This window comes from Strongylocentrotus purpuratus, unplaced genomic scaffold, assembly GCF_000002235.5.
Source record: "Strongylocentrotus purpuratus isolate Spur 01 unplaced genomic scaffold, Spur_5.0 spur5_scaffold_13, whole genome shotgun sequence".
Taxonomy (NCBI): Eukaryota; Metazoa; Echinodermata; class Echinoidea; order Camarodonta; family Strongylocentrotidae; genus Strongylocentrotus; species Strongylocentrotus purpuratus.
Genome location: NW_022145598.1, coordinates 4451382 through 4476172, shown reverse-complemented (window position 1 = coordinate 4476172; position 24791 = coordinate 4451382). Strand labels below are relative to the sequence as shown.

The following is a 24791-nucleotide window of genomic DNA, read 5'->3' as shown; positions in this document are numbered from 1 at the left end:
CTACTGAATTATCTTATTCCCAGAATACCGAGACCACTTTAATAGCTGATTTGTCATTAAGCCTTTTCTCACATGACACAGTCATTTGCTGGGGCAAGATGAAATAACACAAGTGTAATAAAAAACTACTAATGTGCTCCACATTCCTGCTCCACATTCCCGTATCTTACAACACACAGAAAAATGAGTTTACAGATATGTGGGACCTGTGTTGCATCCAGATACTTCTTTTTCACCGCATTTGCTATTCAATGCACACTATTGGTCTTGATGTGTCTGCTGAAAGACAAGATTGAGATTCCAATCCTTACCCCTGCGTCTCTCTCATGCCTCAGCCTGTTGAGCTCATCATTAGCATCCTTCAGCCAATCCCCTGAGTCGACGTGAAGTCGGCCGAAGCCCTCCTTCAGGGCGATTGTCCTTCGGTTGAGACTGTCCTGTTTGTCGTACGGAAGGATTTCCTTGTTGTCAGCGACAAATTGCTCACTGCGGAGGCTCACATCATCAACCGGGATCTTGTGGGAGCTGATTTCAGTGACAATTTTCTACAAAAAAAGAAAGAATGAACATGAGTAATGCGGGAATATATCAAGACTCCATCATCACCAACATGGAAAAATGAGGAAAGGATCACAGCAGTGTTACAATTATGTGACAGGGTTTTAAGATGTATATGTACATCACATAGTAACTCCATGTTCCTACATGTTTCCATTGGAAGACCTGTTCACCTGATTAACAGTCTCTTAAATTCTTCAACCAAACAGGACTTATTAAAAGCTTTTTTTAATTTTCAATTGAATTATATATTTTAAATAATTCAAACATGCATAGAGTTTTGAACTACTTATCTAGACATTTTATGTTGTTGTCATTCCTTGTCCAAAACCTAGTAAATGACTTTTCTTTCTTATGTTTAGGTACATCATTCCAATTTCTTGCTCAAGATAATGGCAGGTCAAACTTGATCTCACCTCTAGGTTCTCAATCTCCTTCTCGAGAGGTTCAATCTCTGTGGCTGGGATACGAGGCTCTGATCTAGCAAGCTTGGTCTCTGTAGCAGTCACCCAATCCAGCTGCTCTCCGACCTTCCCATCACGCTCGATGTACTGCCGGGACAGATTGAGGTCCTCAATACGGAACTGCATGTTCTTCAGGAGATCATCGTAGCGACGGTTGACGTCAGTAAGCTGGCGCTCTGTTGGTGTTTCATCTATTTTTTTTAAAGATAGATACCATGGTAGATATACAATGAAAAACATTTTTAGCAAATTTCTGAAACAGCTTTTTTCCAATTTGTTATGAATTACACAACTGCTGTGTTTGAGAAGGCAAGACTCTGATATTTGTGAGTTCAAAAGAATTAATTTTTTGTAGTTTGAAATCATACATTTACATGCATATATAGACTTATTGAAGTAGAATTTGTAATAATACCGATTATAAATTCTTCTTGAAACTACATTACTTCAGACAATTTACATGTATATGTCCAACCTCAGACTTCATACAGCACTCTTAATCTATCACAAACTCTAAAATCATGTGTACATGTTGAGTACTTACTATTACTATTCATTTAATGCACTACCATACATGGCTGTATATAAACAGTGAGACATAAACAATTGAATAAAAGTCTTCCATCTCTCTTCAAACAAAGCCCATACCTTCTTGATAGAGGGCACTCTTGTCCAGATCGGTGACCGGCTGCTTGACCTGTCCAGCTTTAGGCATGGTGGCCTCGAGTGACCTGATGTGAGGTTGGGCCACGATGGGCTGGTCAGTCTCACGGATGACCGTGTCATAGGTGTTGCCAAGCTTGTTGCAGGTGTCGACGCTGGGTTTGTAGCCGATGACCTCTTGCTGGATTGGCTGTAAGGGTGAAAAATGGGTGAGATGGTGAACATTTGAATACTTCATTAACTTAGAACAACTTTCCTATCAATAACCTGAAAAATTTCAATTATATTTGTAACTTCAGCAAACAAATATCTTTCAAAACAGAAACTCATTAAAGCTGTACAGAAATATGAAACGATTGTCCAACATGAATGTATGCTCCAGTGAGATATGCTTGGCAGTCAATATCTAAAACATTGCTCAAATTATTATGTTCAGCCAAATAAGGCCTACTATCCCTAACCCTAATGATAACCCTAAACCTACCCTAAAATTCATTTCACAACCACAACCCCACTTTCAAACCCCCAGAGTGAATGCCATTAGAGCATAAACTGCCCCTGCACAGATTGGATATAAGAACTGGCTTAGTAGCACATAGTGTACACTGCATGTTGAAAATAAAAATCAATTCACATTTTTGCAGGAGTTAGAATTACATACCTTGGCCTCTTGTAGTTGTTTCTGGACAGCAGCCAAGTCCTTGCCACTGACCGGTAGCTGGTTGACCTTACGCTCCATACCAGTCAGCCACTGGGTGGTGTCACGGTGACGGTCTCCGTACTTCTTCTCAGCATCACGCTTGCGATCTAGGTCCTTGTTCCTGTACGAGTAGAATAGATGGAAAATACATGTCTCACAATTGGGAACACACAATGAACATGTGTATCTTTCACATGTAACATACTTACTCTACATTTTCATTACCTTCTCATTAGTAAAGCTGTTAATATAAACAAGTAAAATCAACAAACAGTGTTAACTTGAGACAGATGCTGTCATGTGGTGTTGCTAGAAAAAAATGAACCTATGTGTATTAGGCATTTGTGACTATAAGCTTGTTGTATCAATTTGCAAGAAAATGTCATAAAAACAATTCATCACGATAATATATTGTACACCAGAGGCATATCCAGAGTTATCAAAAGGGAGGGGGAAGCAAGTCTGTAAAGTCTCATTTCGAGGGATGTCTTTTGGGGCGAGGTCTAAGGGAGAGAGCAGACACCACTTCTGCTCTTAACATGTAAATATTTGCCCACTGTCCCTGATAAAAGATTTTCAGGGAGGTGTGTAAAACATCACCATCTGACTCCTACCTCTTCTTGAGTGCCTCTTCAAAGTCCATGTAGTTCTTGTCTACACTGTTGACCACCGATGTGACGTACGATGTATCATTGGCCTTGGAGTCAGAGAGGAGTGCTTCGGCAAGCTTGTGGATGCGACTGTACTGAGGCTTGTGGGCGTCATCGCGACGGCTTATGTCCTAAGAGAAGGGAAGAAAACAAAAAAAGGAGGAGTTTTAGTTTGATACTTCTCAAAAAAGCAACCCTCATAAACTAATTTCATACCTGCAGTGTGCATGTACAACCTGTACACGCTAATTTTACTTCAACAATTTTGATAAGTATGCTGACTACACTCTCCTTATTAAACACAGTACTTAACCATGGTATGTTCTGCTTCTTTTTTTCAGTGTTGCTTAAACATTTACTCATGCATTTGTATGCAAAGTAAATATAATGAATCTTGAATTGTAATCTCCCTCTTTATTGTTGTTTAACCAGTCCAATTTGTTGATATCTACTGAAGGCAATTCTTCCAAAAAGCTTTACAAAATACATGTACATTTGAAATACAGCTTTCGGCACTTGATAAATCAAGGTAATACATTTTGGGTGTAAAGACTGTTTTGCATCACAACTGCAATTCCAAAACATCTTTTAACACATTGCCTAGAGGAGCCAGTTGGTTCCTGTATGAAGCCTAGACGAATGGGAAAGTATGGTATTTAAAGGGTTAACCCACCTTGAGTGTATTAGCAGTGTTTGCAGGCTCCTGCTTCATCAAGGCTTCAGATTCCAGCGTCTCAAGGTCAGGCAGCAGCCAATCCTCAAAGTCATCTACTTCCTTCTCAAAGTCAGACAACTTCTTGCTCAGGGCCAGTAGCCCCTCTCCGTGGTCCCTAGCAGCCGAAGACACGTTGCCATAGCGATCGTTGACGCGGTTGAGCTTCTCCTGGACGAGTTTGGCCTCGCTGGGAGGGACAGTCGTCATGAGCTGCTTGGCAGCCACGCTGACAGAGTCGATGGGTGTGCGGTGACTGACGATATCATCCTCGAGGACCTGTCATATTAAGGCAGAAGGGTATATGTTTAGAATGAGTACGGTACACCTGATATGAAAAATCACCTCTAAAATTGTTCTTAATTTGTTGATTGACTCAAGGACATCGCCTTGTATCCCTGGAAAATGCGCTTTATAAATCCAATCATTATTATCAATATTATCATTGCATTTACTTAATACATGTTACAGTGGAAAAGAATACAGGAAGAATTCAGTAGCTATTAAAACAGCTAGATAATCAAAAATTTATATATGTCATCCATTCACAAATGCATGTAAGTACAGTATACGTTTTCAGCACAATCTAAAATGACATTGTAGTACATGTTTTTACCTGATTAACAATATCTGATATTACATGTATTACACAATTCAGCAGAAGGCATTTTAAAGGAGCTAGTTCCATTATCCCTTTTGAAACAACCAATAACCGTGCGCAAGTTACATTATTTCCCATCTCCCATTCCATTAAGGTCCCCACACAAAAAGTGAAATCCCTCATCTGGTTAAATGTACATGTAAATACCAAAGATCAGAAAGAATAGAAAATTAAAATCAACTGAAACTTTAAATCAAGTCCGTTCTTTCTCTCGTGCAATGCCTGAACAAAATTAACCAGTTACTTAATGTGTAGGTACATTAAAATAAATCATAATTAATTAATTTAACAGTCCATCAAAAAAAAATAAACAAAAAATAATAATTTAAAGCAAAATTCACACTATTTCATGCATCTCAAGTTATCTCAAATACTCACTGTAAAAAGCGTAAGACAGAAAAATCATATTTAACATGGTATGGATCTTGTTTACATCTAGATGTAACATGTACATGCGTTTATGTCAATTGACTGGTTGCTCAAAGTCTATGAGGATTTACAGAATCTTGTAGTGAACAGTTTAATTGCACATGTATATTAAGTACATGTACCCACTTAGTTATCCTTCTACATGTATTTATTTTATTTCTGATTTAAGAAAATACCCGTTTCTGCCAAATATCTGCTTATATACGTGTAGAAATGTAAAAGAAGATTCTATATGTAAGAGTTCGTATATCTCTAATACTCTATCACAAACTACAATGTACATGTAACATTATCATTAACTACTGTAGAAAGCAAGATTCCAGGTATACATAAGTACAAGTACATGGTACATGTCCTGTATATTTTCATGTGACATTTACGCATGAAGTAACAAGCTATTGGAACCCTCTATTATGTACAGCTAAATAATATATCACAAGGCTAACATACATGTAGTTGCAGGGTTTGTATTATATTTGAAATTGTAATGATGGATTAATGCAATATACTGCATGTTTCATAAAAAATACAAACACTTCTACATGAACAATGCATATATTCAAAGACATATACATAAACAAGTAATACACCTTAATTCCTTTGCATGCAACTACATGTATTCAGCATATGTACAGTACATTTCTGAAATTCCATTTAACTTTGTAAACATACTGTATGCACAGACAAATCTAAAACTGCACATGGCATTGAATTCATGAATATTCTATGAACGTGTATCCTAGTGGTATGAAAGTTTAGACCTGTGCTCTCAAAAGATGAATCGTTGAACTCTTGCTACACATAACACAAAACACATTAGCTACATAAACTCAAACAAAAACAAAACAAAAGAATATCAAAATGACAAGTTTCAGCTACATGTAAAGGTACATGTATAATAGACAAGGAGGAAAAACAGAAAGAAAAAAGACTAGATGACGTTCATGAAAATAAAGAACGATCACAAACACTTTACAGAAAAGAACATAAACCTCTGGAACAAAAGGATGCATAATTAACGCTATGGATAGTAACTAAAACTTACTTTCTGGTCCTGCTTGAGCTATCAAGTTGGAATACATGGGAACATAATATTTCAAACTGGTGTCAATTGAAGATTAACATGCTATTGTTTACACGTCATTTGAATGCTACTGCATTACAGGCACATATTTTTAGTAATCTCCTGGTGCTTAATCTAATATTTGTTCCTTTATATATATGTGTATGTTATTCTTCTCTTCCTTTCTTTCAACCTTTTTTAAATTTGTTTTAACTTTTATCACATAACATCATTACCACCACTACCATCATAATGGTCACGATCAAAACCCCATCCCTCTCAAACTTTTTGTTCTTTATCTGCTCCCAGATGGAATCCAAAAGTCCTGGAGTCACTGTGTCTTCTCTAACCATCATCATCATTTCTCCACCCCTACCAAGACAACAACCACCTTCATCATCACCATCATGTCATCAAAACCCCATCCTTCTCAAACTAAGCTTATTATTCTCAACTTGCTCCTTAAAGGGCTCCTCTGAGCTAGAGTTATCTTTCCCTTCTTCAACAATCATTTTTTCCATCCACAACAATTACACCACCATCAAAACCACCATAATCACCAATAATGCAAACACCTCACCACTACCCCCAACCCTCTCAAACTAACCTTGTTATTCTCAATCTGGTCCAGGATGGGCTCCCTGCGAGCTGGAGTCACTGTGCCCTTCTCCAGCTTGTGTTGCTCCTTCTCCGCCTCATCCAGCCACTTCTCCAGCATGTCCAGGTTCTCCATGACTCCCTGGGTGTTGGCCAGGGCAATCCTCAGCTTCTCCAGGAAGTCATTGACCCCCATTTCTAGGGCGTTGTATCGCTGTACGACCTCTCCTGGTAAAAAGAAGGGGACAAAACAGAGACGTGAAGAGATGGGTGTGGATATTTACATGTATATGTACGTCGCAATTAAGTTTTCAATGGTTCCATCAATCCACAGTCTCATTCATTATTTTACTAGTTTATTCACACATGTTAAACATGAAGTGACATACTAGACTATGAGATGACCCATACAATGTCAATAGTTTCAAAAAGAATCTCACTGTACAAAAATAACAGCTTACTATTATTATCAACAACAAAAATGATTCTCTTGGATGTTTAGTAATAAGGACATCCTAATTTCCCTTAATGTTCCCACTAAAATCACTTGTAAATGCTAAAAAAACTCAAAACAAAACAATCAGAAGAAATTCAATAAAGCAATCAGAATAATGAAACCTTTGCTTACCTGTTGTCCTCTGCACATTTGGTTTGACAGCAGGTTGTGTTCCTATCAGCTCTTCACCGTTTGCCTTCACGTTCTCAACATCGCTGGCATGGGCAACAACGTCTTGGTGGAAAGTCTGAATGCAAAGTACAAATTAATTAGGCATTAGTACTTGTTTTTTACTTATCAATCAATCAGTTGTAACAATTTAATGTATGCTGTTTCTTTTGGGGAAGGAAGGTTAATTGGAAATATTGAGGCTCTTGTTCCTACAAGTTTTATTCAATCTCAGTTAATGTTATCTTAACATGAACATCTACTACCTCTGCCTTCTACCTGAAAATTTGTCACCTCTATAATAGATAATTTTCACAATTTTCAAGTACATGTAGAATCACGATAAATAATTATTCATTCTTTGGCAGCTGACTGAGAGAACCAATAAACCAATAAACTGAGAGAACCAAGTTTAAAATCTTGATGGTCTACAATTTATCCGCTTTTATTTAAACCAATTACTACTATTTGATTTTGGTTGAACACATATTTCCTATAGAGCCCACCACAAGTTTTCATGAATTTAGGATTCAAAGGGTTATTAAACTAAGGGGCTGTACACATACCTCTGCCTTTCCGATCTGTCTGAGGATGGTCTCCTTGGTAGCACCGATGGGCTCACTCTTCATCTTACCCAACGTTGCTTCAGCGCCACCAAGCCATGTTGAGACTCCGCCCACGCTGTCTGTGTACAGCTGGTGCTTAGCAACCAGCTCGTTAAGGAGGCGCAGGTGCTTGCCGTAGCGTAGCTTGAGCTTGTCGAAGCGGGCGTTGATCTCGGTGAGCTGTCCACGGATGAGGTTAGCTTCGGTGGCCTCCTGGAAGGCACGGCTCTGCTGGCGAGGGAGGATGTTGCGGAACTCAGCAAGCCTCTGACGATAGACCTGGTGGAACAAAAGGAAACGTCTCATGTTACATATGTTTGTCTGAGAAGAGAGTGATGTCATTTATTGGTTTGTATTCTTTGGTAGAAGGTTTAAACAATGGTTCATTTCCATTGCAAATTTTATTATTCATATACAGGAATACTACATAAGTCACCTATTGGTAGTGGTATACAGACAACTACTGAATACAACACCCTGGAGTCATCTCATGTTGTATGTTCATGTGTACAGGTATATCAAAATACAATTTCATTTAATGATTTGATAAAAAGTATAGAATACAGCTCTCTTGTATTCATATTTGCATAGCTGTATAGATACGTATACATGTAGATGTTGTACTTACATATGCAATTGTGATGATATCTATCAATACAATACTTATCCCAAGCTAAGTTGATCTCATACGGTACAAAAGACAGATATTTGTGACTTGATGTTGGCATACCTTGGCCATGTCAATGAATGTCTGTCCTGCTTTGTTCAAGAACTTGAGATCTCCCTTCTGATCGTTGACGTCCTCGCCGAACTCTGCATGTTCTGTCTGCTGCTGCTTGAGAGGGACCAGCTCGATGGCAACGTTCCGCTCGGAGTTATCCATCTTCCGCTCTGCTCCTTGAAGCCAGTCGGTGAATTCAGTGAAGTCAACCTATTAAAGTGAATTGAAAATAGAATTGTACTTGTTAGTAAACAAGTTCTATCATTATTTTCAATTTAAAAGATGTTCTGCTTCAAACCAGGTGTAAAACTTCTTTATGTTTTGTAGCTCATCGTAATCAACTTTTTAAACAGCAGTCTCACAATGCATGAATTTTGAACAAGGGAAAAATATTCACATTAATTTATTGATTTTTCATAAGAGTTACATGTTTTTTGTTTTATCGTCACACAAAGATCTGCTCATTTCAATGTGTATTGCATAGCCTTGCATAGAAAAAACAAAAAACAAAATGGGGTCCAGAATAAATAGTGATGATGTGTCAATTTTTTCACCGCAATTAGCCTCGGAAGAGACTAAGAGAGACTGCAATAAATATTGGAGCTTCCTACACTCTGTATACCATGAAACCTGAAACGGTCTGAAACAGATGTGACTTGGCCAGAAAAATAAAGGAAAAAGCATGAAACTGAGATCTGAGAGTAAATACATTCATATGTACCTCAAACTTCTGCAGGTCTTCAATACCCTGGGTCAATGTCTTCAGCCTGTCTGAGGACTGCGTATTAACAGCCTCATAGCGTCCTCTGAGTTCATCCTGGCCATCCCTGAGTCGTTTGGTCTCAGTCTTGCCGACCCTGTCACCGAGGGTCTTCAGTAGCTGTTCGATGTCCTCCACGCATTGCAGGATGGGTTGCTGGTGGGCTTGGATGTCATCGTGCAGGGGCTGTAGGATAACAAAGATATTGATAATTCATGTGGTTATACAAGTACATATCAATATGATATACAGGTAGAGGAATATTTGTAAGTATCCTGGCTTCAGCTACATGTAGGCTGTCTGTCTTGCAAAATTTGATCAATATCAAGTGCTCAAATATTTCATCAAGTCCTTCCTGTCAGGTACATATACCGTTTACATATATCTACATCATTAAATTGAGATTCTAGATCTATAATTTATACAGGCAATAGTGCATTTAAAAACTTGAGGCAGTACCTTGTGAGTTGTGTACTGTTGCTTGACCTGGGGACTCTTCTCGTTGAGTGGTTGTTCTGCTGCTAAAGCCTGCTCAGCCTTGGCTAGCCAGTCTAGGAGATCCTGGAGCTTGGTGCCCTTCTCTCGAAGCTCAGTCTCAAGGCGCACCTACGAGTTGAGGAGACAAATGTACAAGTCATAGTCATTTAGTAAAAGCTAAGTTAATTTGAGCCTTGGTCAGATATGCAGTGGTACACAGTGTTTAATTTAGTAATGATGATGTAAAATGTAATTCGCATCACATTTCTGTATGTTATAACAAAGAATTACATGTACGTAATTACCTGTAGGACCTTTTTAATGCCTAGTTGCCATTAATTAAAACAATTTTTTTAAACATTAAAGCTTTTCAGCTGCTGTTTAACTGCTTCATAACTAAAAGAGGCATAATGGCTTGTTTCATAATACTTTATGGATACAATCCTTGTTTAAGAAGTAATTCATTGCAACTCAAGTTAAGTACACATGTTTCCATGAATGCTGTGAGACCTGAGTGAAATCGGTAGCCTAGCAAACCCGGGTAATTTTGGAGGGCCTTGAGCACCTTCAGGGAGATATGTGCGCTAAAAATATAAAATATTGTTATAGTTATCCAAAAGGATCTTACCCTCTGCACTTCATCCATCTCCATGTTGTTAAGCCTATCAACGGCCTCCCTGAGCCAGTCATCTGACCTGTTGTAGATGTCATCGTACTCTACACGCAGGTCACCTGACTTCTTGGTCAGGTCATCGTTCTGCTTGGGTGCTAGCCTGTCCTTGTTCTTGCGCAGGAAGAGCTCGGATCCGTTGACCGTGTCGGAGATGTTGGGCTGCCTGGCGCGGACGTCGCTGTGGATGCCCTTCAGTGGCATTAGGAAAACAGAGAACAATTTTTGTTAAAAAAAAAAATTTTGGAGGAAGAGGGAAGAGTGTCATTACTGCTACCATAGGTGCAAATCTGTCTGAACATCTAAGAAAACAAAATTAATCTTTAATACTTTTCTTTTGTTGATTTGTGGTCTTTAATAAAGAACAGCACAATTATGGTATGTGATAGCAGAGATGAGGAGTCACAATTCTTCAAATTGTGAGAGGAATTAAAACAAAAGTAATACCTTTCCTTCAACAAGGACATTGTCTATTTGGATGAAAAAGTAAAATCACTTCTGAAACTAGATCTTCTTGATAATTTATTACTCTGGCTAATTGAAGGTTCTATCACAATTTAATTCATAATTTTTTTAAATATCATTCCAAAAACTTACCCTGTAGACCTCAATCTCTTTGGTCAGTGTTGGGATGTCGTTGGCCATCGGTCTTGCCCTGTCCATCTTAGTGTCCGAGGCAGTGACCCACTCACGGTCAGCATTGACCTTGTTGAGGTTATTGACCCATTCCTCAGAGAGGGCGATGTCCTCCAGCGTGGCATTGATGCGGTGCTTGAGGTTGTCATAGCGATTGTTGACATCGTAGACCTCACCCTGGACCGGGGTCTCACCTGATATAGGAAAGGAGAGGATATCATTGTTACGTGTACATACATGTAGATAGTGTAAGCTTTGATTCATACAGTAGATTCTCTTGCTATAAAAACAATGGTGGCAATTCCACTTTGATAAAGCAGCACTGAAAAAGACAGAAATACTCTTCAGTTATCAATAAAGTAATTATTGATTGCACTGAAGAAAAAAGACATCTGTCTTCATAACAAACTAAGTAAAATATCACTGTTGTCACTTACATTTCTTATTACCTACATGTACATAGCAATACAAATAGAGGTTACGAATAGATAATATACAAGTGCTGACTAGCATATAATATATTGATTAAAATGATGACATATTTCATTGTACTGTTTTATACTCTTTTGCATACTAAGATGTGGTAACATTGTCAAAACAAACACAGTACTTAAAGTGTGCTATTAATCTAATATACATGTACATGTACACATTTAGTAGACCTAATGTTTAGTTTCAGAGCCAAAGCACAATTTGGGGCTGAAGCAACCATGGCAACAATGAATGTCTACTTACCCATGAACTCCACTGGTTCCTGGAACTTGCCCGCCTGGTCCTGCTGTCCAATGTTCCCAAGCTCAGTAGATTTGTAATGAGGGACACTCTGAAGGGGCTGGACGGTATCGCGGATGACCGTGTCCAGTGTCTGACCGTTCTTGGAGTTGTTGTCAATCTTGGGTTTGTAGTCTGTGATCTCCTTCTGCAATGGCTGTTTCAATGAAATTTACAAAAGATGCATTGAGTGAATACTGAAAGTAGATATATACATGTAGATGCATGTAACTATAATATACAGATACATTTATCTCACAAATTAGATCATAAATGCACCTCATGAGACCTGATGTAATCAGAGCTTACAAGCAATACAGTAGCTAATAGTTGTTACAACCTGAAAGTCATCAATCCTAGGCCTTGTGTGTAAGATTTCAAATGATTACCTCACTGGCCTTGCCCATGCAATGATATGGCTGCTTATTTATAATCCCAGGGTAATGTAACCCATACAACAACTCTGACCTTCATTATGTGAAGGTGAAATACTTGTACATATAGTTTACAACTGAATTACTCATACCCCTTGTAAAATTGATGTTTTTGTTGTTGTTGTTGGAGGGGGAGTTGGATATCAATAAGGAACGGTGAACTGGTTGAATAAGGACCTTTGTTAATAGTTTCAGATGTAAGCTTTAATATGTCACATTCTTAAGAAACATAAATTGGGGCAAATGGATTTTTCACTATAAAGACCACAATCTTAACTTCAATTGAATCCTTTGTACAGTATTTTTCACTGAATCCTGAATTAAATGAACCTGTATATAACAACCACCCGTGTGTAAAGATCACTCTTCAAGTCTTCCATGATTGGTCTTTATACACAGGTTTCATTGCAATAAGGTGATCCCTGAGGGAAGTCAGAATAATGAAGACTTACCCTTAGCTCCTTGAGGAGGATCTGGACAGTGTTGGTGTCCATGGCCTGGGGATTGACCTGGTCAAGACGACGCTCTGTGTTGTCCAGCCAGTACAGGACATCCTTGCGGTCAGTCTGGTACTTCTTGGTTGTGTTCGAGAGGTCATCGTGTTGTTTGTTCCTGTGGGTATGAAACAAGTATAAGCATTGATAAAGCATCTAAAACATTGGAACTAAACCCCTTTTGTGTCACTTTTTTTTTGTGAATTAAATGCAAGATTTTACTTTGGCATTTTAAAACTATGTTTTATGACTGAATTTGGCTTAAGAATATCTTCCAAAGGAACAATCTTTGCAAAGTAAATACATAACGCATTTCTTTTCAGGTTGAAAGAAACAGTAATTTTTTTAACCAGAAAAGTACAATATGACATGTCAGCCCATGGGGTACATTCTTAAGTCTTGTTTAAATATCGCCCTCAGTTGCCATTAATTCACTTGTTATTTTTTTTTTTTTGCCAGTATGCTTCTTTTAAAGATGGTTTATCACAATATATATGAATGAGGTTTTGACAGGATTTTCCTGGCTTGGAAGGGGTTGTTAATCTTACCTGGTGTTATAGGCCTTCTCTCCTGCCTTCCAGTTAGCGTCCACATTGCCGAGGACAGACGTCACATAGGAGGTATCCTTGGCCTTGGTATCCTTGATCAACTCATCACCAAGCTGGTGAACCTTTTTCAGGGGTGGCCTGTGAGCATCTGTCTGCTGACGGACATTCTGAGAAAGGATAACAGGCAATATGAAAGATTTTAATAACCATAGAGTAGAAGACAAAGTAAATGTAAATCTCTGGAGAAGGGTTTGATATAATACTGGTCGTCTATCAGATGAGAGTTAAAAAAAAAAAAATAACATTCACTTCGATTGGTCCAACAGTTACTACTAATGTCCATGTCCATGTACATGTATGCAGCAACAGGCTCCATTTAAAGTTCTCATTAGATCAAGTTATGGTAATAGTGCTTCACAATGAAACTAGTTAACACACAACTTCACTAATTTCTCTTTTCATTATTTTACAAACGCATTCTTAGGACTGACCAATATCTGAAATAAAGCATTTTGAAAGATTCAAATGAACAAGTGTTTACTTTTGTTTAAGTCTAGAATACAAGTATGTGCTCTAAGAACATTTCACATAGAGCCTTTGCTTCACACAAAAAATGAAATGTGCACCCTAGTCCTAAAACCCACCTGCAATTTACTGCCAAACTCTGGCAGAGGCAGCTGTGCGATTTGCTTGGACTCTACTTCCTCAACAGTAGGCAGCAGCCAATCCTCTAGATTCTCCACCTCCTCCTCGAAATCGGACAGTCTGCGGCTCAGGTTCTCAAGATGGACGCCATGGTCCTTGGTCCTGGTGTCCACCTTGCCGTAGCGTTCGTTGATGGAGTCCAGCTTGGTCTGTAGCTGGCGTGCTTCCTTTGGCTCGCTGGATTTGATGAGTGGAAGAGCCTGGGTGTTGACGGAATCAACCGCTGGAATGTGGTTCTCAATGTCAGACATGATGACCTAAGAGTGAATAAGGGAACAATAAGTTACCTCTTTAATACACATCCTGCAAATTAGAATAAGTCAAATTCTGTAAGAATTTCATAGTCTTTGAATTCTTACAACTTATACATGGCCATTTAAAAGAACATGTGTTTCTCTCAAATTGTTACTCTTTTTCTATTCTTGACCCAAAAAACATGCATCAACATGTGATTCTCTGGTTTAGTGATATGTCTGGGTACTTATCTCAGTCATCCCTCTCTATTTCATCTACCCTCCTTTCTGCCAATGCTTTTATTCTGTCTTCCCTTTCTCTTTCACTCATGTTAGGATTATCTTATCTTTCTTGTTACACAATGTATATTCCCAATCTCTCTACTTCTTTTAACTTCCTCTTCCTTATATCTGAGAATAACTCTATTACCTTCTGCTCCTGGAGATTCTCAAGAAGTGGCTCTCGCTTCACTGCAATCAAAGTCCCCTTCTCCATCTGGTGAACATTGCGTTCAGACTCATCCAGCCACTTCAGAAGCATGTCCATACTCTCCTGGACGCTTGTGCACTTGGCCAAAGCAGCCTGGAGTTCTTTCAGACGTGCCGCAATCTTTCCGTTCAGGTCGTCGTAGCGCTTGGTGATGTCATTGACATTCCGGGTGACGTCTGGTCGTAATTCCTCTTGGACTTCTAGGAGTTCATTGCCAGCTTCCTTTACGTTCTCTACATCCTTCAAGTGCAGGACAACGTCATCACGAAGAGTCTGCAGAAAAAAGAACAATTACATTCCAATTATTTTGGGAACTAGCGATACTACTTGACAGAGAGCTGCATGCATTCCTGTCTTAATTGGTATTACCATTTCTTCTTGGCTTTCCTTTTGTATAGACTGTTGACAACATGTGGAGCCTTACAGAAGCTTAAAATGCCCTTTAAAAAAAAAAATTTAACTGCCATTTGAAAGTCAACCGTTTAAAAGTTAGAAGCCTTCTTAATGAGAAGAATTACATGAAATGGTCTACATTACACCACTTTCATTCAAACAAAATCATTATATTCTGAAACAGTTGTTCATAAATCTCACCTCCAGCTTGTTGATCTGCTTCTGGACATTTGCTGGCTCTGTTGCGATAGGTTCCCTGAGGAGTGTTCCTAGGGTATCCTCAGCACCAGGTAACCAGTCCGTTACCCGATCACTGGCCTTGACGTAGACTGTGTGCCTCTCCACAAGGTCCTGGAGAAGCTCCAGGTGCTGGGCAGAGGTCAGCTTCAGCTTGTCAAAGCGCTGGTTGAAGTCAGCGATCTTGTCACGGATGAGGTTGGTGTTTGGGTTCTCAGAGAAGTTGCGGACAAATTCCCGAGGCAGGACTTCATTGCGGAAGTCTGCTAGTTCCGAGCGGTAGACCTAAAACAATACAGAGGGTAGGGGAAGTCATATTACAATTCCAGATGTTCAGTGTATGCTCCCTTATTATGCACTTACACTGTACATACCCTTTACCGATCAGTTGAGTCTAAAACAATTTATACAAAATACATGTAAGAGGCTCCTAATCTCTGTGCCAATCTTTACTTTTAGTTTATTTCTTTAACAAGCCAACTGTCATATAATTACACTTCTATTAACATAATGTTCAACATTTTGTCCATCCTTTTGGAACTAAATGGATAAAATTTAAGTAATCACCTTAGCAGCATCCAAGAACTTCTGTCCAGTGATATTGATGAAACGCAGCTCAGCGACATGGTTGACCACATCCTCGTTGAAGGATTTCTGCTGTGAGTTCTGCTGCTTCAGAGTGGTCAGGTCACGTCCAACGTTCTTCAGGACATTTGCTTGGGTCTTCTCAGCCTGGGTCAGCCATTGGCCAAAGTCGCCCTCATCGTCGGTGGACCCTTGGAGTTCTTCGACCTGGGAGGTGAGCTTGGTCGTGCGATTAGTGGACTGGTAGTTGACGACGTTGTAGCGGGACTTGAGGTCGTTGGCAAAGCTACGGAGGTTGTTCTGCGTGGGCTCGTCAATGCGCTTGGGGAACTGCTTGATGAGGGATTCAACGTCCTGGGCAGCCTCTAGGATTGGTTGCTGATGCTGCTGAATGTTCTCATGCAACACCTGTAATGTGTTCAAAGGCACACAAAAAACTCAATTTTCCTCTCACTTAAATTGTCTGTAGTAAATGCATTAAAGATGTTGTGTTAGTTTGGTTGTACAAAAAATGCTAAGGCAAAAATTCCTCCAGGGTCAATTACGCCACCTGTTAACCTCAACTTCAACCCTGGACCTGACACTACACCTAACCTCATACCTCTTTAGAAATAAAGTCTAGAGCAGTTTTCGCTGAGGAAATGTAAGATCACTCTTAATCTACAAAAGGAAAGAATGGCATCAAAGAAAGGAATACGAAGGACTGTTGTTTTGAAGAGATCGTTTTTGTGAACTTTGTATGCAAAGATTCAATGTGCCTTTGCTCACATGAACATGTAATTTCAAATGCTTTGATACACTGAACATCAATGTAAGCATCATTTTTCTATAAACATGACACTCACAACACCTTTTGCCACAATTTGCCCTGTAAAATAGACTAATTCAGCCTTAAGGAGGTACAGACCTGGTGATCTTGCTGCTGCCTGCTGAGAGGTTGGATCGCCTCTTCTTGAGGCTGTTCAGAGCCAAGGTGTCTCTCGGCTTGTGTTACCCAGTCCAACAGGTCCTGGAGGGATCGCATTAGCTCCTTCACTCTTTCCTCCACGGACATCTATGCGAAATATGATGCAGTTGCAAATTAAAATGAGCAAATATTTTCTAACTGGATTCTCATTCATAGGTCAAATTCATTGCATTCAGAATAGTTCCATTCATAGAGAATCTGTGTGGGGGTTAACTAGTGGAGCTCTATAAATGGACCGTTGAGTGCCCACCCATATACATGTCACAACTACATGTATTGCCCCTCTACTAGCTATGAACATGGTGTTTGCATTGAAACCATAAATGCAATGTTTAAAATCTCCCTGTCAAACATGGTGGCAGCGGTGGGATTTGGTTCTCAAATTTACCTTTATGTATTCTAAAAAAGAAAAATTATGAATCAATACACAAAAATACAATCACCCTTTGACCTACCCAAGCCAATATATTCTTGCTGACAATTTATAATTAAAGAGATACACAGACAACATGGTAACCTGTACTTCTACAGTAGAAGAAGAAAACGACCAAATCATTCACAGAGAGCCATAGGGGCATTAATCATATGTGGAAAGCCCTTCTGGGTCTCAGCAGAGGATGTCACCTACCGTTTCATCTCTGTCCTTCTTCAAAGCAGCTAAGGTATCTTCAGATTCCCTCTGCCATCCCTGGCTGTCACGCAGGAGCCTCTCGTACGTCTCCCTCAGTTCTGTTACCAGGCCGGTAAGCTCCGTCTGGAGCTCCGGACTGAGCTTGTCCTGGGTGTTACGAATAAACTGTTCAGCATAGACGGTCACGTCTGAGACTGGGACCCTGTGGTCGGCGATGTCCTTGCAGATGGGCTGAAAGTGGTACATGGATAAAAGATGAAATTTGTTGATTGAGATGACAACACATTTACAACTTTGTTTATGATGTTAAATATCCCTCCATTTCTTTTTCTTGACAGTCAAAGCTCTGGCATTTGAACAAAATTAACATCCTTTTTTTAAATTATAATTATCAACAGATCAGAAGATAAAAGTCTCTTTGAGATACACGCTGATCAATAGCATGAGTAGTATATGTCTATCATTTTTACCAAGAGAATGTTGAACACAAATTTGTTTCCAACATCCAACTAACATTGTATCTTTTTGATAAGCCATTCTATTCTTTCATTCCCAAAATGTTTAAAAATTAGTAAACATATCTCATCATATTATGCAGATGGACCTATTATTTTTAACAAGACAGCTGTGCTGTATAAAAATGCAGTAGAAAATATCTTTCCTCCCTATTTCTTCATTTTCAGACTCCCTTCAAAGACACCATACCTTAAAGGCCTCTATCTGTCTCTCCAGCTCCTCCACATTCCTGCTGGTTGGCTTCAGCTGGTGAAGCTTGGTCTCTGTCTCATTAGCCCAGTCCTGCAGACCAAAGATCCCACCACATCGTTCCAGGAACTGCAGCATGAGTTCCAGGTCCTCAAGGCGCTCTGAGATCTCGTATTGGACTGCCTTGTAGCCTTCCTGGACCTCTGCCATCTGGTCATCTACAAAGGTGTCCTCTGCAAAATTGCAATGTAAAATAGGCATTATCCTTCAATCAAATCACATTACACTCCAACCTTACACTGCCATATGCAGTTTAATCTTCAGATATATTAATACTGTATGTAATGTAATAATTTAGACAAAGAAAAGCTTGTACTTCTTAAAGTAGAGATGGGTTCATGAAATGTGGATTTACAAGTAGATGTCATGAAGTAAAGTTTGTATCATAATAAAGAATGACAAATGGGATACTACGACTGAGTACTTTGATGCAACATTAAATTCAACAATTTCAATGGTACAAATAGAGTAATAATCTTTGAAAGATAAATTAACAAAATTTACACATACAGAGATTAGATTCCTATCAAAAGAGGTAATATTTATTCCATCTTACTGTCTTCAATGTAATCCGGCGTGGCGTAGGTCGGGGGTCTAGCATCAATCGGCTTGGTGACGTCAATCTCAGTTGAGCGGGCGTGAGTACGAGTATTGATAGTATCTTCCGTCTCACTGATCAGGCGATCATAGACGGTACCGAATCGCCAGTTCTCATCGATGTTTGGCTTGTAGTCTTTGACCTCTCCTTGGAATGGCTGCAAGAAGAAGGGTAATCAAGAAATCAAACATGGACATAGATGAGGATGTAAAGGGAGGGAAGAACAATGTTAAAGAAGGTATACAAGCAAAATCAAGAATGTATAGAATGGCAAGATACACAGGTATAACACGAAGAATAAATGAAATAAATAAAATAAGAAAACACAAATACATGTGGAGATAACGAAGGAAAAGAGAAAGCTGTACATGTAAAAGAATAACCATAAAATAGCTTTATCATGTACCTTGATCTCTCTGATCTGTTTCTTGAGTTGTTCGACGTCCCGAGCGACTGGGCCCATCTGATCGATCTTCCTCAATTGATTCTCAATCCATCCTGTTGACTCTCTGAACGATGCATTGAACTTCTTAGCTGCGGCTTGCTTCCTGTCAAACTGCTCAGCTCTGCATTCAGATAACAAACACATGTGTAACATTAATTCATAATTTCCATCTATCGTCCATTTTCCCAACACGATTGAATGGGCAATTGAATTTGCTTTATGGCCCTATTCCATGGTACCCTGTCCCCATCATCGACATTGACAATGATTGGCTGTGGAAGATCTTTTCCCACAGTCCCATCCCCTGTTTCTATTGTCTGCCTCTTGGTCTCTAACTAGCTACTCTGAAATTCCATTTATACATGTACTTGGCTGCCCGCAAAAAGGCTATTAGCGCCATTGACAATACACAGGTCTAACAGCCTTCATGGAGACAGCCGACACAGTATACACTGTGTGCTTATGCCAGTTTCAACTATGGCATCACTTTACAGCGCAGTGATGTTTTTTTATTCACTGACAACATAGTGTGCATAACATCATATGCTTTATTATATCACCCCTATATCAGAGAAATCAATTTACTAACCGTTTTGTGACAGCATTCTCGAGTGTGTCCCAGTTGAGTTCACAGTTCTTGAGCATAGTCTTGACCTCAGAGACATCCGTTGCCTTTGGATGCTTCATGAGTTCATCAGCAATGTCATGGATTACCTTGTATTGAGGGCGGTGCTGATCAGTCTCTCGGCGGCATTGCTGAGTGAGAATTAAAGAAGAGAGATCAGACTAGTTTAATTTTCATGTTTGAAAAACTGAAATGATCAAATTGTAGCATACAGCCTCATTCACAACACACAGGGTAAACTATCTTTTTTTTTGTAATTGCTGCCACAAAGTCCTTTGGGCATATAAACTAATCTGTGTAATACAAGATAAGAAAATGTAAAGTGCTCTGGTCATTGTATTTACCATGGCGGTTTTTAGAGGCCATTTTACCACATGAAGTGTGAACGAAGGTGTCATAAAGGTAGCAACTTAACAAGAGGAAGAATTCTTTATCCAGCATATTATAACTTTTCCATAGATTAGGGAATATTTGGCTATCATTATATAAAATGACATCATCTTCATCTTAGAAACTTGAGGCAAGAAATTACAACCAAATCAGCAAAATATTTGCAAAGCTCTTACCTGGATCTCATCACCGATCTTAGGCAGCTCCTGTGTCATGAATTCTTTGGACTCGACCCGAGCGATCTTAGGCAGAGCCCAATCTTCCAGCTCATCCAGAGCTTTCTCAAAGTCTCTCAGTCTGTCCTTCAGGCTGGAGAGCTGCTGGCCGTGGTCCTTTGATGTCCCTGACACCTACAAAGGAATAAAATGTGATTAAGAATGTGATCGTTTACAAAAGGATTTGGATGTAGGCAATAGTGCTAATACCATAACGATTCCTTCCACTCCTTGTACAATATTTCATCTCTAAGAAGCCAGAAGGGTCTTAACTATGAGTTAAAGTATAGTAGTTAACACCCTTCTGGCTCCAAACAAACTATTGTAACAACAACCACACATGCATTGCCTCAGATGTCATTAGTTAATGCCCATGTATCGATAACTGACTGTGCCATATTATTAATCTTCAGTGTTTGCATTTTCAACTTTCTAGATGTATGCATTTACTTGAAACCTGCACTCACTATGCAGTCATCTGCATCATAACCACATCTCATCTACATATAATTTGCATAGATGTAATCCTTCCTACCTGATTGTATCTTGCATGGAGATTATCCAGTTTCTGCTTGATGATCAAGCCTTCTTCTGGAGCACAATTCTCAACAAAGTTGTTCGCTGACATCACCATCTGTTCCAGGACAGGTTTCTTAACATCGATCTCATCTACCATCATCTGAAAGCAACAACGACAGCAGCAACCATGATTAGTTAGTTAGTTTCTTAGTTTCAATCAAGATAATGTACTGTTGGGAAGGGTGAACTATAAGAAATGCACTTCAAACATAATATCACAGAATACTTTAATGAAGATAAATTGAGCGAAGAAAGTGTTACTGTTTACCACAGGTATGTGCATTTCCAAAATATATAACTATATTGACCCCATGACTTTTAAAATGAAAAGTTAGGAATCCTCTGTTCTAATAATTTGGCAATTTTTGAACTTTCATACCATTTTTTTTCCATGTATAATCTCTTCAGTTGTAATAGCTTTTCATCAAAAAGTAAATGAAAAATATTGCTCGTTTGTTAGGTGCCTTGTCTTTTCCAGACTTTGGCATTCAAGGCTTTCCATCTACTTCTATCTCTGTTTCTTTTTAATGTGATGTTACTTCTGTTATCAGTCATTCCAATGAACTTATTCATGTATTTGATGCACTCCCTCTGCTTCTCTTAACATATTAGCCACACAAAAATAGATACAAAATATAATAAATATTAGCATTGCCAATTTGAAGAATACCTCATCAATTTAGCCCAAGGAGCAGTCTTGGCCTCAATAAGCTTAAGCTATAGATGATTATACCACAGGTGTTAAATGGGTACCCGGTAGGATGCGAAAGCTAATGTGCTTAGATTAGCAAGTGTGCGCTTGTAAAAATGACGCCTTGCTGGAATGCTCCCAAGAGAGTGGAGAATGTGCATACATTGTGTGTGGGTAAGCCTGAATCCGATGAACGGGGTAATAATATGATTGTAGGGCCCTCAGGGAGAACAAAATGAATACTGATGAGGCTACCCTGGGTAAACAAGACATATTTATTATTATTATTATTATTGTCCCTACCTTTCCCTGTGACATTTGCTCCTCCATGGGAGCAGACTTGACGACCACCACCGTTCCTTTGTTCATCATATGGACGTCCTTCTCCTTGTTGTCCAGCCAGGACATCAGTTCATCGATGTTGTCATGGATATTCTGCGACTTGGCAAGGGCATCTTCCAGGGCTGCTGAACGGTCGTTGATCTGCCCCTGAAGACCCTCGTAGTCATCCACAATCTCACCTGATAAGGGGGAAAGGGATTGGGCACTGTTACTCACAAGATCGTTGTATGGATATTACAAGAGTCTCAAGGGCCTGGTACGGAATGTACAATTTCATGTTGCGGCACTGTCGAGGTTTAGTGGATAACTTACCAGACTACTTGGTATCCAAAGTATGAACATTTATTCAAGAAATTCAATGAAACGCTAAATCCGCTTATCATGGCAACCTAAAGCCAGGAAATCTCATGTGCCTTAGAATACTTTAGCTAAATATATCTGCATACTATGAGTGTTCTAGATTATTTTCATTGTCACTGTAAACTTCTAGAAATTCATCTGAGAGTGTCTACATGTAGGTAAGTGTGCCAAGGCTTTTTATCAATTGTAATCAAATTACGTCAAGGACCTGACCACTAAATAAACTGAATAAGTACAGGTTTTGGCATTTAAATAACATCTAAACAGGGCAACTAATTTACCACTGCACTACAAAAGAAGAAAGAACTCATTTTGTGAGAGAGAATCCTAGTTATAAGAATAAGACAACTCACCTGTGGTCCTATCAACAGTAGGCCTGATGTTAGGCTGAGCCTGACTGAGGTCCACACCAGATTCTGTGACTCCGTCCACGTCCTTCTGATGACCTCCGACCTCCTTCCTGAAATTGGCCAACTGTTCAATCTGTCTCCTAATGGTTGCTGTCTCTGCGCCGATGGGCTCCTTGAGGATACCCTTCAAGGAGTCGTTGGCCCCCTGGAGCCAATCCTGTGTTGTTCCGACCCGACCCCAGTACTTGGTGTGCTTGACTACCAGTTGACCCAAGAGGTCACCGTGGTCAAAGCAGGCTGTCCTGAGTCGTTCGTAGCGGGCATGTAAGTCAGAGAGGATCTTGAAGATGACCTCACTCTCCTTGTTCTCCTGGAAGGAGCGCAGGAATTCTCGGGAGGACACTTTGTTGCGGAACTCCTTGATGAAATCTCGATAGGTCTGTAGGTAAAAAATGTAATTATAGAGAAAGAGAAACAAATACTAAGGACATGTACAGTATACATGTAGATATAAACTATTTTTTTTAATTCCTAGAACTATAACCAAATGCCAAATTTAAAAAAGTTCATCACAAGTTGTTGTACACGTAAAACGCATTTGTGATGTTCCTGCAGTGTGAAATACAACATGACATGAAAGCGAAAGCATACTTTTTGACTCAAATTTAAACAGCAGAATGGTAATTCAAACCAAATGTTAAAACACAGATTATTATCAAGTACATGTATAAAGTGCACAATGAGTCAATATTGACTGCAGTTTAAAGAAATGTATATGTACTAGAACGAGTGGACTTATGTTCTTCTATAAATGTTAACATTTACCTTGCTGAAGTTCAAGAACTGTTGAGCAGCCTTGTCGGTGTACTTCAGATCAGCAGAGTGCGTCACCACATTATCTGTGAACTTCTTGTGATCCCCGACCTGTTGTTCCAGGTGGTCTCCGTCCGTTGCGATGTTCCTGACAATTGCGTCCAACTCCTGCTCGGCCATCCTCAACCAATCGCCAAACTCACCGAAGTCCTCCTCGATCTTTGCTAGGTCCTCCAGCGCGAAGGTCAGCTTGTTGGAGCGGTCAGTGGAGTGCTTGTTGAGACGGTCATAGCAGGTACGGAGCTCATCAGAGTTCTCCTGCAAGACGCGTCTGTTGTCTTCTGTGAGCTTTGAGCTCTGGGCCTTCAGGAGAGTGTTGGCATCCTGGATAACCTTCTGGACAGGCTCAGAGTGGTCTTGGACATCGGTATTGAGGCCCTGTAGGCACATTATAGAAATAACATGAGTGTGATGCAATGTATGGTGATGCTTATTGTCACTGTTGTTAGACACCAACTGGCGACTTCCTGAATTTGCTTATGCTAAATACAAAAACCATCTGGTTCCCACAGGTAGTGCGTCAATATTACAGTTTTCAAATTCTTGTTTCAATATAATTTCCACAAGGGAGTGGAAAGGGATAGACTATTTGGTTATAAAGACTATACAAGGAGAAAAATCACAATGAATACTACTTACTGTATGAGTCTGGTGTTGTGAATTGACTTCATCTCCGGTCTCAAAGAGAGGTTGCTGTGAAGAGTGCTGCTCTTCAGAATACTTGACCCAATCCAGCATCTCTTGAAGTGCTGTGGATACCTCCAAGAATTGAAGGCTTAGTTGAGACTAAAGAGGATGATAAGCAAATATAACATAAGTATGAAGTCTAATATATTTTCCGATATACAGTATTCAACCGCACCAATTATCACCATCATCATCAACATCACCATCACTATGGCCGTCATCATCATCATCATCCTCATCCTCATCATCATCATCATAATCATTATCAACATCATCATCATCATCATCATCATCATCATCATCATCAAAACAACCACCATCACTATCAACTCTTTAACTCATCTACAAACCCA

General features: G+C 39.4%; 1 protein-coding gene across 1 annotated transcript in view; it reads right to left on the bottom strand.

Moving 5' to 3' along the window:
* The window catches only part of LOC582631, a 155724-nt gene that overhangs the window by 54628 nt on the left and 76305 nt on the right, over positions 1-24791 (bottom strand). The window contains exons 86-118 of the mRNA XM_030983831.1: positions 24391-24537; positions 23704-24129; positions 22882-23317; positions 22130-22347; positions 21092-21235; positions 20518-20691; positions 19916-20082; positions 19288-19447; positions 18840-19038; positions 18224-18456; positions 17516-17749; positions 16828-16974; positions 15903-16328; positions 15300-15620; positions 14646-14978; positions 13922-14239; positions 13278-13444; positions 12688-12847; positions 11766-11958; positions 10992-11224; positions 10353-10586; positions 9707-9853; positions 9209-9433; positions 8497-8697; positions 7728-8045; positions 7126-7240; positions 6508-6725; positions 3709-4026; positions 3000-3166; positions 2347-2506; positions 1671-1875; positions 975-1213; positions 312-545 (exon numbers count right to left, since the gene is read on the bottom strand). Coding sequence (XP_030839691.1) covers positions 312-545; positions 975-1213; positions 1671-1875; positions 2347-2506; positions 3000-3166; positions 3709-4026; positions 6508-6725; positions 7126-7240; positions 7728-8045; positions 8497-8697; positions 9209-9433; positions 9707-9853; positions 10353-10586; positions 10992-11224; positions 11766-11958; positions 12688-12847; positions 13278-13444; positions 13922-14239; positions 14646-14978; positions 15300-15620; positions 15903-16328; positions 16828-16974; positions 17516-17749; positions 18224-18456; positions 18840-19038; positions 19288-19447; positions 19916-20082; positions 20518-20691; positions 21092-21235; positions 22130-22347; positions 22882-23317; positions 23704-24129; positions 24391-24537 — 7617 coding nt within the window. The remainder of the gene's footprint in view (positions 1-311; positions 546-974; positions 1214-1670; positions 1876-2346; positions 2507-2999; positions 3167-3708; positions 4027-6507; positions 6726-7125; positions 7241-7727; positions 8046-8496; positions 8698-9208; positions 9434-9706; positions 9854-10352; positions 10587-10991; positions 11225-11765; positions 11959-12687; positions 12848-13277; positions 13445-13921; positions 14240-14645; positions 14979-15299; positions 15621-15902; positions 16329-16827; positions 16975-17515; positions 17750-18223; positions 18457-18839; positions 19039-19287; positions 19448-19915; positions 20083-20517; positions 20692-21091; positions 21236-22129; positions 22348-22881; positions 23318-23703; positions 24130-24390; positions 24538-24791) is intronic.